Source organism: Oncorhynchus nerka, linkage group LG10, assembly GCF_034236695.1.
Source record: "Oncorhynchus nerka isolate Pitt River linkage group LG10, Oner_Uvic_2.0, whole genome shotgun sequence".
Lineage (NCBI taxonomy): Eukaryota > Metazoa > Chordata > Actinopteri > Salmoniformes > Salmonidae > Oncorhynchus > Oncorhynchus nerka.
This window is the reverse complement of record NC_088405.1, coordinates 86,124,277-86,137,895: the sequence shown is the minus strand read 5'-3', so window position 1 is coordinate 86,137,895 and position 13,619 is coordinate 86,124,277. Positions and strand designations below refer to the sequence as shown.

Below are 13,619 nucleotides of genomic sequence, written 5' to 3'. Positions count from 1 at the left end.
CTGTGTGTCCACCAGTTCTCCAGATACTGTGTGTCCACCAGTTCTCCAGATAGTGTGTGTCCACCAGTTCTCCAGATACTGTGTGTCAACCAGTTCTCCAGATACTGTGTGTCCACCAGTTCTCCAGAAACTGTGTGTCCACCAGTTCTCCAGATACTGTGTGTCAACCAGTTCTCCAGATACTGTGTGTCAACCAGTTCTCCAGATACTGTGTTCAGTTCTCCAGAAACTGTGTGTCACCAGTTCTCCAGATACTGTGTGTCACCAGTTCTCCAGATACTGTGTGTCCACCAGTTCTCCAGATACTGTGTGTCCACCAGTTCTCCAGATACTGTGTCAACCAGTTCTCCAGATACTGTGTCCACCAGTTCTCTTTCTTTCTTTCTTTCTTTCTTTCTTTCTTTCTTTCTTTCTTTCTTTCTTTCTTTCTTTCTTTCTTTCTTTCTTTCTTTCTTTCTCTCTCTCTCTCTCTCTCTCGGAGGGCCTGAGCCCTAGGACTATGTCTCAGGACTACCTGGCATGATGACTCCTTGCTGTCCCCAGTCCACCTGGCCGTGCTGATGCTCCAGTTTCAACTGTTCTGCCTGCGGCTATGGAACCCTGACCTGTTCACCGGACGTGCTACCTGTCCCATACCTGCTGTTTTCAACTCTCTAGAGACAGCAGGAGCGGTAGAGATACTCTCAATGATTGGCTATGAAAAGCCAACTGACATTTACTCGTGAGGTGCTGACCTGTTGCAACCTCGACAACTACTGTGATTATTATTATTTGACCATGCTGGTCATTTATGAACATTTGAACATCTTGGCCATGTTCTGTTATAATCTCTACCCGGCACAGCCAGAAGAGGACTGGCCACCCCTCATAGCCTGGTTCCTCTCTAGGTTTATTCCTAGGTTTTGGCCTTTCTAGGGAGTTTTTCCTAGCCACCATGCTTCTACATCTGCATTGCTTGCTGTTTGGGGTTTTAGGCTGGGTTTCTGTACAGCACTTTGATATATAAGCTGATGTAAGAAGGGCTATATAAATACATTTTATTTTATTTCATAAAAAAATATATACATTGGGGAATTCAAATTTGTAAAAGGAGAACTCACTCTTGTCAGCTCGTCGATCATGCTTTGTTGCTCCAGCACCTGCAGCTTGAGGAACTCAATCTCCTGGTCATCATGCGCCTGGTCCAGATCATTCAGAGACTTACAGTTGGCTTTCTTCAGTGGCAGGTGGGAGCTGATCTTCTCCTTCTACAGAAACAGAAAATACCTTTATGAGTGGAGCGAGTTGTAGTTGAGTTAAACAACCCTCTATATTGCTCAGTATGGGTTCGTAATTAGTAAAGTAGATTTGTGGTGGTTGTTAGGGCACTGAGGCCAAAGCTGCAAGATCATGGATTTCTAAATCCACAAGACTAATGCAGACTGTACTTTGATAAGGACTGTAATCATAGCCCATGTGTTGCAGACAGTCTTCATAAGCACTGAGCTATTGTGGCATGCTTGTATTATTATTATTATTATTATTGTCATTTACAAAATAGCCCCCAACACTCTACTTGGCAAACTGGATGTAGTCTATCACAGTGCCATCTGTTTTGTCACCAAAGCCCCATATACGACCCACCACTGCGACCTGTATGCACTCGTTGGCTGGCCCTCGCTAAATATCTGTCGCCAAACCCACTGGCTCCAGGTCATCTATAAGTCCTTGCTAGGTAAAGCCCCATCTTATCTCAGCTCACTGGTCACAATAGAAACACCCACTCATAGCACGCGCTCCAGCAGGTATATTGCACTGGTCATCCCCAAAGCCAACACTTACTTTGGCCGCCTTTCCTTCCAGTTCTCTGCTGCCAATGACTGGAACTAATTGCAAAAATCTCTGAAGCTGGAGTCTTATATCTCACTCTCTAGCTTTAAGCATCAGCTGTCAGAACAGCTTACCGATCACTGTACCTGTACACAGACAATCTGTAAATAGCACACCCAACTACCTCATCCCCATATTATTACTGACCCTCTTGCTCTTTTGCACCCCAGTATCTCTACTTGCACATCATCATCTGCACATCTATCACTCCAGTTTTAATGCTAAATTGTAATTATTTTAGCCTCTAGGGCCTATTTATTGCCTACCTCCCTACTCTTCTACATTTTCACACACTGTACAAACATTTTCTATTTACCTTTTCTTTTGTTTTATTGACTGTACGTTTGTTTGTGTAACTCTATGTTATTGTTTTTGTCGCACTGCTTTGCTTTATCTTGGCCAGGTCGCAGTTTTAAATGAGAACTCAACTGGCCTACCTGGTTAAATAAAGGTAAAATGTAAAAATGTTTACTAAACTATTGGAGCCCTAATTGTGTTGAGATCTGTGCGATGATTCCACTCACCATAGAATAGAAATAGAATTACTAGAATGAGGATTCCCAATTTAACCTCTTGCTTCTACCTGAGACGCTTGCGTCCCAACTAGAGCTCTGGAAATGCAAATGCGCTACGCTAAATGCTAATAGTATTAGTTAAAACTCAAACGTTCATTAAAATACACATGCAGGGTATCGAATTAAAGCTACACTCGTTGTGAATCCAGGCAACAAGTCAGATTTTTAAAATGCCTTTCGGCGAAAGCATGAGAAGCTATTATCTGATAGCATGCACCAATACACTACAACACAAAAGCCACGCAGGGGACGTAAACAAAATAATTAGCATTTCGGCGTTACACAAACCGCACAATAAAATAGAAAACAGTCATTACCTTTCACCATCTTCTTTGTTGGCACTCCTAGATGTCCCATAAACACTATTGGGTCTTTATTTCGATTAAATCGGTCCATATAAAGCCAAGATATCGTTATATGTAGACTGTGTGATAAACGGAAAAAACAGCGTTTTCAAAACGTAACGTCATTTTTTTTAATTCAAAAAGTCGACGATAAACTTTCACAAAACACTTCGAAATACGTTTGTAATGCAACTTTAGGTATTAGTAAACGTTAATAAGCGATAAAATTCATCAGGAGGCGATGTAAAGATCATTAGCTGTCCGTCTGGAAAAATGTCCGGCTAGAAACTCAACGAAAATATCCGGTCCTAGACCTGAGGAAATACGGTGCCCTGCATGTGTTTGACCAAGAAAAAACTCGAAGGGAAATGACAAGACTCTAGACACCGTGTGGAAGCTGTAGGTACTGCAACCTCAGTCAATTAATTGTGGTTCACCTTTATCAATGGGTTCAAGTAGCGCATGGATATATTTTCCCATTTTCAGTGATCAGTTTTTCCTGTGCTTTTCGATGTAAATGCCGTTCTGGTAAAGCCACAGCAGTGATTTAACCAGTTTTATAAATGTCTGAGTGTTTTCTATCCACACAGACTAAGCAAATGCATATACTATATTCCTGGCATGAGTAGCAGGGCGCTGAAATGTTGCGCGATTTTTAACAGAATGTTCAAAAAAGTAGAGGGTAGAAGCAACAGGTTTAAGACAATGGTCTGTAGTTCTATTTCTATGCCACTCACCATCTCCAGGTTCTCCTTGGCCAGGCCTTTGAGTTTCTCTTCCATGCGCTGCAGGGTCTGGCTGAGGTCATCATTCCTCTTATTCAGCACCTTGTTCTTTTCCAGCATGGGCTTGCACTGCTTCTCAGACTCCCGCACACGCTTCAGCTGAGAGGATGAGAGAGAGAGAAAAGAGAGAAAGAGATAGAGAAAATAGAGAGAGAGGAGACAGAAAGACAGACAGAGAGAAAGAGAAAAGAGAGAGCGAAAGGAAGAGAGAGGAGAGGGAGAGAGGAGACAGACAGAGAGACAGACAGAGTGAGATAGCGACAGGGAGCGATAGATGCAAATGAAGATAGAATAGAAGGGGAACAAAGGGAGATGGAGGGATGAAGAGTTTCGCTCAGTCCAGTGTGTCAACATGGCAGGGGTCTAGACTAGGTACTGTATTTATAAATTATTTACAGGTGTTTTGCCAGGTGCATTCAGTGTATGTTTAATGAATCCAGATTAAAGAGGACTGTTATCCTTCAGTGACAGAGGACCAAGGCTGCATTCCAAATGGGAGCCTATTGCCTACACCCTTCTGGGCCCTGGTCAAAACTAAATAGGGAGCCATTTGGAATGCCCCAAGATGTTTATTTTTTACCTTTATTTTACTAGGCAAGTCAGTTAAGAACAAATTCTTATTTTCAATGACAGCCTAGGAACAGTGAGTTAACTGCCTGTTCAGGGGCAGAACGACAGATTTGTACCTTGTCAGCTCAGGGATTCGAACTTGGAACCTTTCGGCTACTAGTCCAACGCTCTAACCACTAGGCTACCCTGCTGTGATTCATTGCTAGGCTCTCTGCCAGGTAGGAGGAATTCAGAGTGACCAGATCATACCAGTTCATTCCTCTCATCCACCAGCAGTGAGTTGCGGTCCTCCAGCTTGCGGATGGTGGAGTTGAGGTCAGCCATGCGCCTCTGGTTCCTGCGCATGTCCTGGGTTGTTGAAACAGAACGCATGGTGTGTTACGACACACTACATTCACTATACGACAAAAAATGCATTAGGGTGAATGACATGGATTATTGTGAATTATACACAAATGCATTATTGTGAATAGTTGTATAATATAAATTATTTCAATGACATACATGTTGGGGACAGATTTGTTAGGAAAATACACATTTATAAGACATTTATTTCTGGAGTTTACTTATAAGGTAATTATTTAGACGTATCAGTGACACATCTCTTTAGGAAAAAAAAGCCAAAGACAAATAGTTTTCTGTCATGTGGTGATTTTCAAGCAGACCATGACTAATCCAGAATGTGAGACTGCATTAAAACCTCACAGACTTCTTAACTGACTAGCAGTCTTCTTGACTGACCAGCAGGCTTCTTGACTGACCAGCTATCTTCAGATACAACGGCCTTCAGATCCCTTCAGTTTTCTGTTCAATACCAGGTAGGAGCTTGATTTATCGTGTAGTAAATTGGCAGGTACTTTTTTAGAAGATAGGAGTATTTATCTAAATACTTGTTTTTTTGTGTTTTTCATTTGACATATTACCTAGTACTACTTTGTCATGTTTAAAAAGTTATATTACCATCATAGCAAGTAATTCATTGAGCATAAAAAGTGATATTTGCATTAGAAGATACTGTATGATGGGATGCATTTGCCCTATTACTAACATTTTGTTGGTGGGGCACTATGGAGTGGGGCTTTAAAAACGTTTCGATATTTTTGGTCTTAAAATGGTGGTATTATGTGGTATTATCTGAGTCACAAAATCTCCATATAAAGAATGGCCACACCCAAACTGTGTTTGTTTGACTGTGTGAAAGCAGCTTGATAATTGTCCTGTATTGAGCAAAGACCATGTTTCCGCATGTGGATGATGGTATTACAATTCCAGAGTTATTTCATATTTTTTTATGACCACTTGTTTATGTCATTTGTCTCAGGTTTTTTCCGCATAAACTACACAGGCTGCTTCTATACAGTTGGCAATAGGTAATTGGAGTGTGGCAATTGGCTATACTGTACATAAACTAGTGTAGGCCTATTTTACCTTTCATTATGGGTTAATTGTCAGATTAATTTCAAAGTAATTTATTTTGGACTGGCTTCATTATTACATTTCTATAATCTACAGACTGCATTTGTACCATTTCCAAGTTCCCCTCTGCCTTTCTATGTCGTACCGGGCTGCCACAGTGTTCTGCCCCGTCCCCAGCCCGTCCAGGGATCTCTCTCTTGGGGCTGCCCAGGTTACACTCTGCCTCCTTGACCAGGAACAGCTGGTCGTCCAGAGCATCCTTCTGCATCTGCAGCTTCTGCAGCAAGCCAATGGCATTCTCCAACTCCTTCTCCAGAGAGAAGATGGTGCGCTCTTTAGACTTGATCTCATCCACCTGAAGGAAGGAATAGGGAACAGGAAACTGGTGACACAGAGAGAAAGACAGGACAGACGGAACGACAGACGTGCACAGTTCTAAAAGTATAATTTGAAGGTATGATGTATCATACTGTATGTGTCACACCCTGATCTGTTTCACCTGTCTTTTTGCTTGTCTCCACCCCAGGTGTCGCTCATATTCCCCATTATCCCCAGTGTATTTATACCTGTGTTCTCTGTTTGTATGTTGCCAGTTCGTTTTGTTCTTCAAGCCTACCAGCGTTTTTCCCCTTGCTCCTGTCTTTTTCTAGTTCCGGTTTCCTAGTTTTCCTGATTTTGAGCATTCTGCCTGCCCTGACCCTGAGCCTGCCTGCCGTTCTGTACTTTGTCACACCACCCTGGATTATTGACCTCTGCCTGACCTTGACTTGTTGTTTTGCCTGCCCCCTGTTCTAGTAATAAACTTTTGTTACTTTGACACTGTCTGCATCTGAGTCTTCCCTGAAACATGATAGTATATATCAAATTGTATCATGTGAAAGTCTGCCTGGAAAGAACGTGACAGAGTCTGACCTTTGCCAAGATAAGGATCATGATAATTAGCTACAAATGTAGGACCTTAATTTGATCACCTTGTTGCAGGAGAACCTTCATGCAATGCAGAAAATATCAAACTTGTAGTGTATCTGAGGTTTAAAAAGGCTTCGGAATTTTGTAATTTCCACTTAGAAATTTCAGACTTGATTTTTCCTTATGAAAAATCAGCACCTCTCCCCACAGGTGTGATTACTACCTCTGAGGGTTTAGAGCTTGAGGTTGTCACCTCATACAAGTACTTGGGAGTATGGCTAGACGGTACACTGTCCTTTTCTCAGCACATATCAAAGCTGCAGGCTAAGGTTAAATCTAGACTTGGTTTTGTCTATCGTAATCGCTCCTCTTTCACCCCAGCTGCCAAACTAACCCTGATTCAGATGACCATCCTACCCATGCTAGATTACGGAGACATAATTTATAGAAAAGGCAGGTAAGGGTTGTCACGACCTGACCGTAGAGATCCTTTTTATTCTCGATGTTTGGTTAGGTCAGGGTGTGACTCGGGTGGGAAAGTCTATGTTTTCTATTTCTTTGTTTTTGGCCGTGTGTGGTTCCGAATCAGAGGCTGTCTATTGTTGTCTCTGATTGGGGATCACATATAAGTTGTCATTTTCCTTTTGGGTTTTGCGGGATCTTGTTTTCTGTTTAGTGTCTGTACCTGACAAAACTGTGCGCTTTCGTTTTCACGTTTATTATTTTGTTTGAGTGTTTTTGAATAAAATATCATGAACACTTTCCACGCTGCGCTTTGGTCCACTCCTTTCGACGAGAGCCATGACATGGGTGCTCTCGAGCAGCTAGATGTTCTTTACCATTCGGCCATCAGATTTGCCATCAATGCTCCATATAGGACACATCACTGCACACTATAGTCCTCTGGAAACTGGTCATCCCTGTATACTCGTCGCAAAACCCACTGGTTGATGCTTATTTATAAAACCTTCTTATGCCTCACTCCCCCCTATCTGAGATACTGCAGCCCTCATCCTCCACATACAACACCCGTTCTGCCAGTCACATTCTGTTAAAGTTCCCCAAAGCACACACATCCCTGGGTCGCTCGTCTTTTCAGTTCGCTGCAAAGATTGGAACGAGCTGCAACAAACACTCAAACTGGACCGTTTTATCTCAATCTCTTCATTCAAAGACTCAATCATGGACACTCTTAATGACAGTTGAGGCTGCTTTGCGTAATGTATTGTATTCTCTACCTTGCCCTTGGTGCTGTTGTCTGTGCCCAATAATGTTTGTACCATGTTTTGTGCTGCTACTATATTGTGTTGCTACCATGTTGTTTTCATGTTATGTTGCTACCATGCTGTGTTTTCATGTGTTGCTGCCTTGCTATGTTGTTGTCTTAGGTCTCTCTTTATGTAGTGTTGTGTTGTCACTCTTGTCGTGATATGTGTTTTGTCCTATATTTATATATATTTTATACTTTTTGTTTTAATCCCCGCCCCCGTACCCACAGGAGGCCTTTTGCCTTTTGGTAGGCCATCACTGTAAATAAGAATTTGTTCTTAACTGACTTGCCTAGTTAAATAAATAGAAATTAATGGATCAATGAGAAAGAACAGCTAAGGCTACATCTAGTTTTCAGCCAGACATGCATTCTGGAGATCAGACCGTCTGCAGACCCTCAGCCAGTATTCACCAGTCTGCGGATGTCCCTCTCGCTGTCCCACTTGATCTTGGAAATCTGCTCTTGGTGAATCTGGTGCTCGGAGCGCAGGTCCCCAGCCTTCATCTTATCTGCTTGGATCATGGTGCTGAGCGCCTCGTCTGTCTGCTTCTTGGTCTGCTTGAGCTCGGAGATCTCCTGCAGCAGCTTGACCCTCTCCACGTCGAAGAAGCGCCGCGCCTCTTCTTTGGCCTCCAGGGTCAATGCTGTGCGCACCTTCTCTCCGCTGCCGTCCCGCATGAGGCTCAGCGCCGCCTTGAGCCGCTGGTTCTCTTGGTCCTTGATCTTGGCGGTGCGGGCCTGTTCCTGCTCGTGCTGGCGGACCAGGTTCTCTCTGAGCGCCTGGAGCTCCTTCTGCTTCTCCTCGTGCCATTTGGCTCGCTGCTCTGTCAGCGTGGCCGTGTGCCGGTGCTGCTCCTGCTCCCGGATGCGCTTGCACTCCTGCACCTTCTCACGCTCCAATTTACTCACCTAGCCCCCAGGGAGAGAGGAATAGGAGACAAAGAGAACTGGGTTACACTACAAAGGCATGTCAGAGAGAGGACTACATACAGCCCGGAGGCAATTCGTTGATAAATTGATTAACCCTAAAATCACCGACAGGGGTCAATTTTGACCCAAGGGGTAAAGTCATAATTTCAAATAGATCCTTCTTAAATTGTTGGACTTTGTCAAGCAACTCATTACCAACAAAAAGCATGTGCCATCTGCAGTTGAAGACACTGTTATGTACTGAGTGTACAAAACATTAGGAACACAATCCTTAATATTGATTGCAGCCCCAGCCTTTCACCCTCAGAACAGCCTCAATTAGTCAGGGCATGGATTCTACATGGTGTCAAAAGTGTTCTACGGGGATGCTGGACCATGTTGCCGCCAATGCTTCCCACAGTTGCGTCAAGTTGGCTGGATGACCTTTGGATGGTGGACCATTTTTGATATACACGGGAAACTGTTGAGTGTGAAAAACCCAGCAGCATTGCAGTTCTTGACACAAACTGGTGCGCCTGGCACCTACTACCATACCCCATTCAAAGGCACTTAAATATTTTGTCTTGGCCATTTACCCTCTGAAAGGCACACATACACAATCCATGTCTCAACTGCCTCAAGGATTAAAAATCCTTCTTTAACCTGTCTCTTCCCCTTTATCTACACTGATTGAAGTGGATATAACAACTGACATCAATAAAGGATCATAGCTTTCACCTGGATTCACCTGGTCAGTTTATCTCATGGGAAGAGCAGGCATACATAATGTTTTGTACACTCAGTGTAGGTGTATTTAAGAAGGGAAGATTTACATGTAATGTAGTGTTCCAACGTGGCCTACCTTGCATTTCTCTTGATGAAGTTCTATTTGAATGTCAGTCAGTTTGGACCTGAGATCTTCGTTAGCTGCCTGTAAAGCAGAGATGAGCGCTTCGGGCTTCTCGCCCTTGGTGCGTCCCTTCTTTGCCATTGAGTCAAATATTACAGCTGCTCCAATGCTTTCATTGAGACTTCATAGAAACGAACAGAGGCCCTCCTGTGGTTTCCAGTTCTTCCTCTTCCTCATGATCTTTAGTAGACAGAAGAGCTAAGTGTGGAGAGGAATAAGAAACATTTTAGACAACTGTCATTGAAGGATGAGGAAGATAACCTCAACTTAAGTGTTAACATACAGTAGCAAGAAAAAGTATGTGAACCCTTTGGAATGATCTGGATTTCTGCATAAATTAGATCCGAGCTTCATCCAAGTCACAACAACAGACAAACACAGTCTGCTTAAACTAATAACACACAAATTATTGTATTTTTCTTGTCTATATTGAATACATCATTTAAACATTCACAGTGTAGGTTGGAAAAGTATGTGAACTCCTAATGACATCTCCAAAAGCAAGTCGGAGTCAGGAGTGAGCTAACCTGGAGTACAATCAATAAGACGAGATTGGAGATGTTGGTTAAAGCTGCCCTGCCCTATGAAAAACATTCACCAAATTTGAAGCATTGCCTGATGTGAACCATGCCTTGAACAAAAGAGATCTCAGAATACCTCAATTTAAGAATTGTTGACTTGCATAAAGCTGGAAAGGGTTACAAAAGTATCTCTAAAAGCCTTGATGTTCATCACTCCATGGTTAGATAAAGTGTCTATAAATGGAGAAAGTTCAGCACTGCTGCTACTCTCCCTAGGAGTGGCCGTCCTGCAAAGATGACTGCAAGAGTACAGCGCAGAATGCTCAATGAGGTTAAGAAGAATCCTAGAGTGTCAGCTAAAGACTTACAGAAATCTCTGGAACATGCTAACATCTCTGTTGACGACTCTACAATACGTAAAACACTAAACAAGAATGATGTTCATGGGAGGGCACAATGGAAGAAGCCACTGGTATAAAAAAATAAAAAAACATTGCTGCACGTCTGAAGTTCGCAAAAGATGTTCCACAGCGCTACTGGCAAAATATTCTGTGGACAGATTAAACTAAAGTTGAGTTGTTTGCAAGGAACACACAACTGTATGTGTGGTGAAAAAAAGGCACAGCACACCAACATCAAAACCTCATTCCAACTATAAAGTATGGTGAAGGGAGCTACAGTCCTCAGGGCCTGGACAGCTTGCAATTAACAACATAAAAATGAGTTTCCAAGTTTATCAAGACATTTTGCAGGAGAATGTAAGGCTATCTGTCCGCCAACTGAAGCTCAACAGAAGTTTGGTGATGCAACAGGACAACGACCCAAAACATAGAAGTAAATCAACAACAAAATGGCTTCTACAGAAGAAAATATGGCTTCTGGAGTCCTAACCTCGACCCGATTGAGATGCTGTTGTGGCATGACCTCAAGAAAGCGGTTCACACAAGACATCCCAAGAATATCGCAGAACTGAAACAGCTTTGTAAAGAGGATTGGTCTAATATTCCTCCTGACCGTTGTGCAGGTCTGATCCTCAACCTGAGTTGCACATTTGGGTAATATTCAGAGGTGGAAACTTGTCGTGGGAATTAACGGGAATATATGGGGATTAACCGAAATATAGGCAAATAGATATTAATACCATTTAAATGTAGATGATTTTTGCATTGTATATACAGTTGAAGTCGGAAGTTTACATGCACTTATGTTGGAGTCATTTAAACTAATTTTTCAACCACTTCACAAATGTCTTGTTAACAAACTATAGTTTTGGCAAGTCGGTTAGGACATCTACTTTGTGCATGACACAAGTCATTTTTCAAACAATTGTTTACAGACAGATTATTCCACTTATAATTCACTGTATCACAATTCCAGTGGGTCAGAAGTTTAAATACACTAAGTTGACTGTGCCTTTAAACAGCTTGGAAAATTCCAGAAATTGATGTCAGGGCTTTAGAAGCTTCTGATAGGCTAATTGACATAATTTGAGTCAATTGGAGGTGTACCAGTGGATGTATTTCAAGGCCTACCTTCAAACTCAGTGCCTCTTTGCTTGACATTATGGGAAAATCAAAAGAAATCAGCCAAGAAAAAAAATAGTCGACTTCCACAAGTCTGGTTCACCCTTGGGAGCAATTTCCAAACGCCTGAAGGTACCACGTTCATCTGTACAAACAATAGTACGCAAGAATAAACACCATAGGACCATGCAGCCGTCATACCGCTCAGGAAGGAGACACGTTCTGTCTCCTAGAGACGAACGTACTTTGGTGCAAAAAGTGCAAATCAATCCCAGAACAACAGCAAAGGACCGTGTGAAGATGCTGGAGGAAACAGGTACAAAAGTATCTATATCCACAGTAAAACGAGTCCACCATCGACATAACCTGAAAGGACGCTCAGCAAGGAAGAAGCCACTGGTCAAAAACCAACATAAAAAAGCCAGACTATGGTTTGCAACTGCACATGGGGATAAAGATTGTACTTTTTGGAGAAATGTCCTCTGGTCTGATGAAACAAAACTAGAACTGTTTGGCCATAATGACCATCGTTATGTTTAGATGTTAAAAGGGGGATGCTTGCAAGCCGAGGAAACACCATCCCAACCGTGAAGCACGGGGTGGCAGCATCATGTTGTGGGGGGTGTTTTGCTGCAGGAGGGACTGGTGCACTTCACAAAATAGATGGCGTCATGAGGAGGGGAAATTATGTGGATATATTGAAGCAACATCTCAAGACATCAGTCAGGAAGCTAAAGCTTGGTCGCAAATGGGTCTTCTAAATGGACAATGACCCCAAGAATACTTCCAACGTTGTGGCAAAATGGCTTAAGGACAACAAAGTCAAGGTATTGGAGTGGCCATTGTGGGCAGAACTGAAAAAGCGTGTGCGAGCAAGGAGGATGACAAATTTGACTCAGTACACCAGCTCTGTCAGTAGCAATGGGCCAAAATTCACCCAACTTATTGTGGGAAGCTTGTGGAAGGCTACCCGAAACATTTGACCCAAGTTAAACAATTTAAAGGCAATGCTACCAAATACTAATTGAGTGTATGTAAACTTCTGACCCACTGGGAATGTGATGAAAGAAATAAAAGCTCAAATAAATCATTCTCTCTACTATTATTCTGGCATTTCACATTCTTAAAATAAAGTGGTGATCCTAACTTACCTAAGACAGGGAATTTTTACTAGGACTAAATGTCAGGAATTGTGAAAAACTGAGTTTAAATGAATTTGGCTCAGGTGTATGTTAACTTCCGAATTCAACTGTATTTACCATATCATACAGAGACAGAAACATAAACCTTTTACCTTATCATAAGTAGACATAATTGCAAATGATTAAATCCTTGCAAATGATTAAAAACAACAACAATTTAGTTATGAATTTAACTTTAATTAAATTAGTTGATTCTTCACATGGGATGATTTCACTGAACACCAAAAGAAAAGGAATATTGAATTATCCCCAATGATCCATCGCATCTCCTAAAAACGTTTTCAACATACATAGTCTGATAGTCATGATAGTCAACCAAACTAAAGATTTGGTTGTCTTCCTCTCAGGCTTCCCTGTCTTCTCCCTGGACCTCCTCAATTAGCTACTTTTTATTATGTTGGGAATCTTGATCAACAGCGCTACTAAGGGGACATTTTTGGGAATCCTCCAATCAGAGCGCCGATATTGGTCATGTGATCAGTGTGCTGTTCCAAAATATTTTGGAAAACATGGCAACCATTTTTGAGCTGAAGCAAGAGAAAATCAACTCCCATGTTGGAGTTAAATGGGACAAACATGCTATGAGGGGTGGCCAGTCCTTTTCTGGCTGTGCCAGGTGGAGATTATAACAGAACATGGCCAAGATTGTCAAATGTTCATAAATGACCAGCATGGTCAAATAATAATAATCACAGTGGTTGTCGAGGGTGCAACAGGTCAGCACCTCATTAGCTTTAGAGGGTAATGTTATGAACAATCACTGCTGAAACAAACTGTTTTTCTAACTTTACTAATGTCCTACTCATCCCAATTTGA

At 42.2% G+C, this 13,619-nt stretch overlaps 1 protein-coding gene across 5 annotated transcripts in view; it reads right to left on the bottom strand.

Moving 5' to 3' along the window:
* Positions 1 to 13,619, bottom strand: part of jakmip2 (janus kinase and microtubule interacting protein 2) — a 45,572-nt gene that overhangs the window by 19,244 nt on the left and 12,709 nt on the right. For 3 of the 5 annotated variants that reach the window (XM_029671752.2, XM_029671754.2, XM_065023892.1), the window contains exons 2-7: positions 9,510 to 9,755; positions 8,150 to 8,647; positions 5,669 to 5,914; positions 4,393 to 4,491; positions 3,526 to 3,672; positions 1,101 to 1,247 (exon numbers count right to left, since the gene is read on the bottom strand). In XM_029671752.2, coding sequence (XP_029527612.2) covers positions 1,101 to 1,247; positions 3,526 to 3,672; positions 4,393 to 4,491; positions 5,669 to 5,914; positions 8,150 to 8,647; positions 9,510 to 9,638 — 1,266 coding nt within the window. In that variant the 5' untranslated portion in view covers positions 9,639 to 9,755. The remainder of the gene's footprint in view (positions 1 to 1,100; positions 1,248 to 3,525; positions 3,673 to 4,392; positions 4,492 to 5,668; positions 5,915 to 8,149; positions 8,648 to 9,509; positions 9,756 to 13,619) is intronic. The other 2 variants (XM_029671753.2, XM_029671755.2) reach the window with 1 other exon arrangement.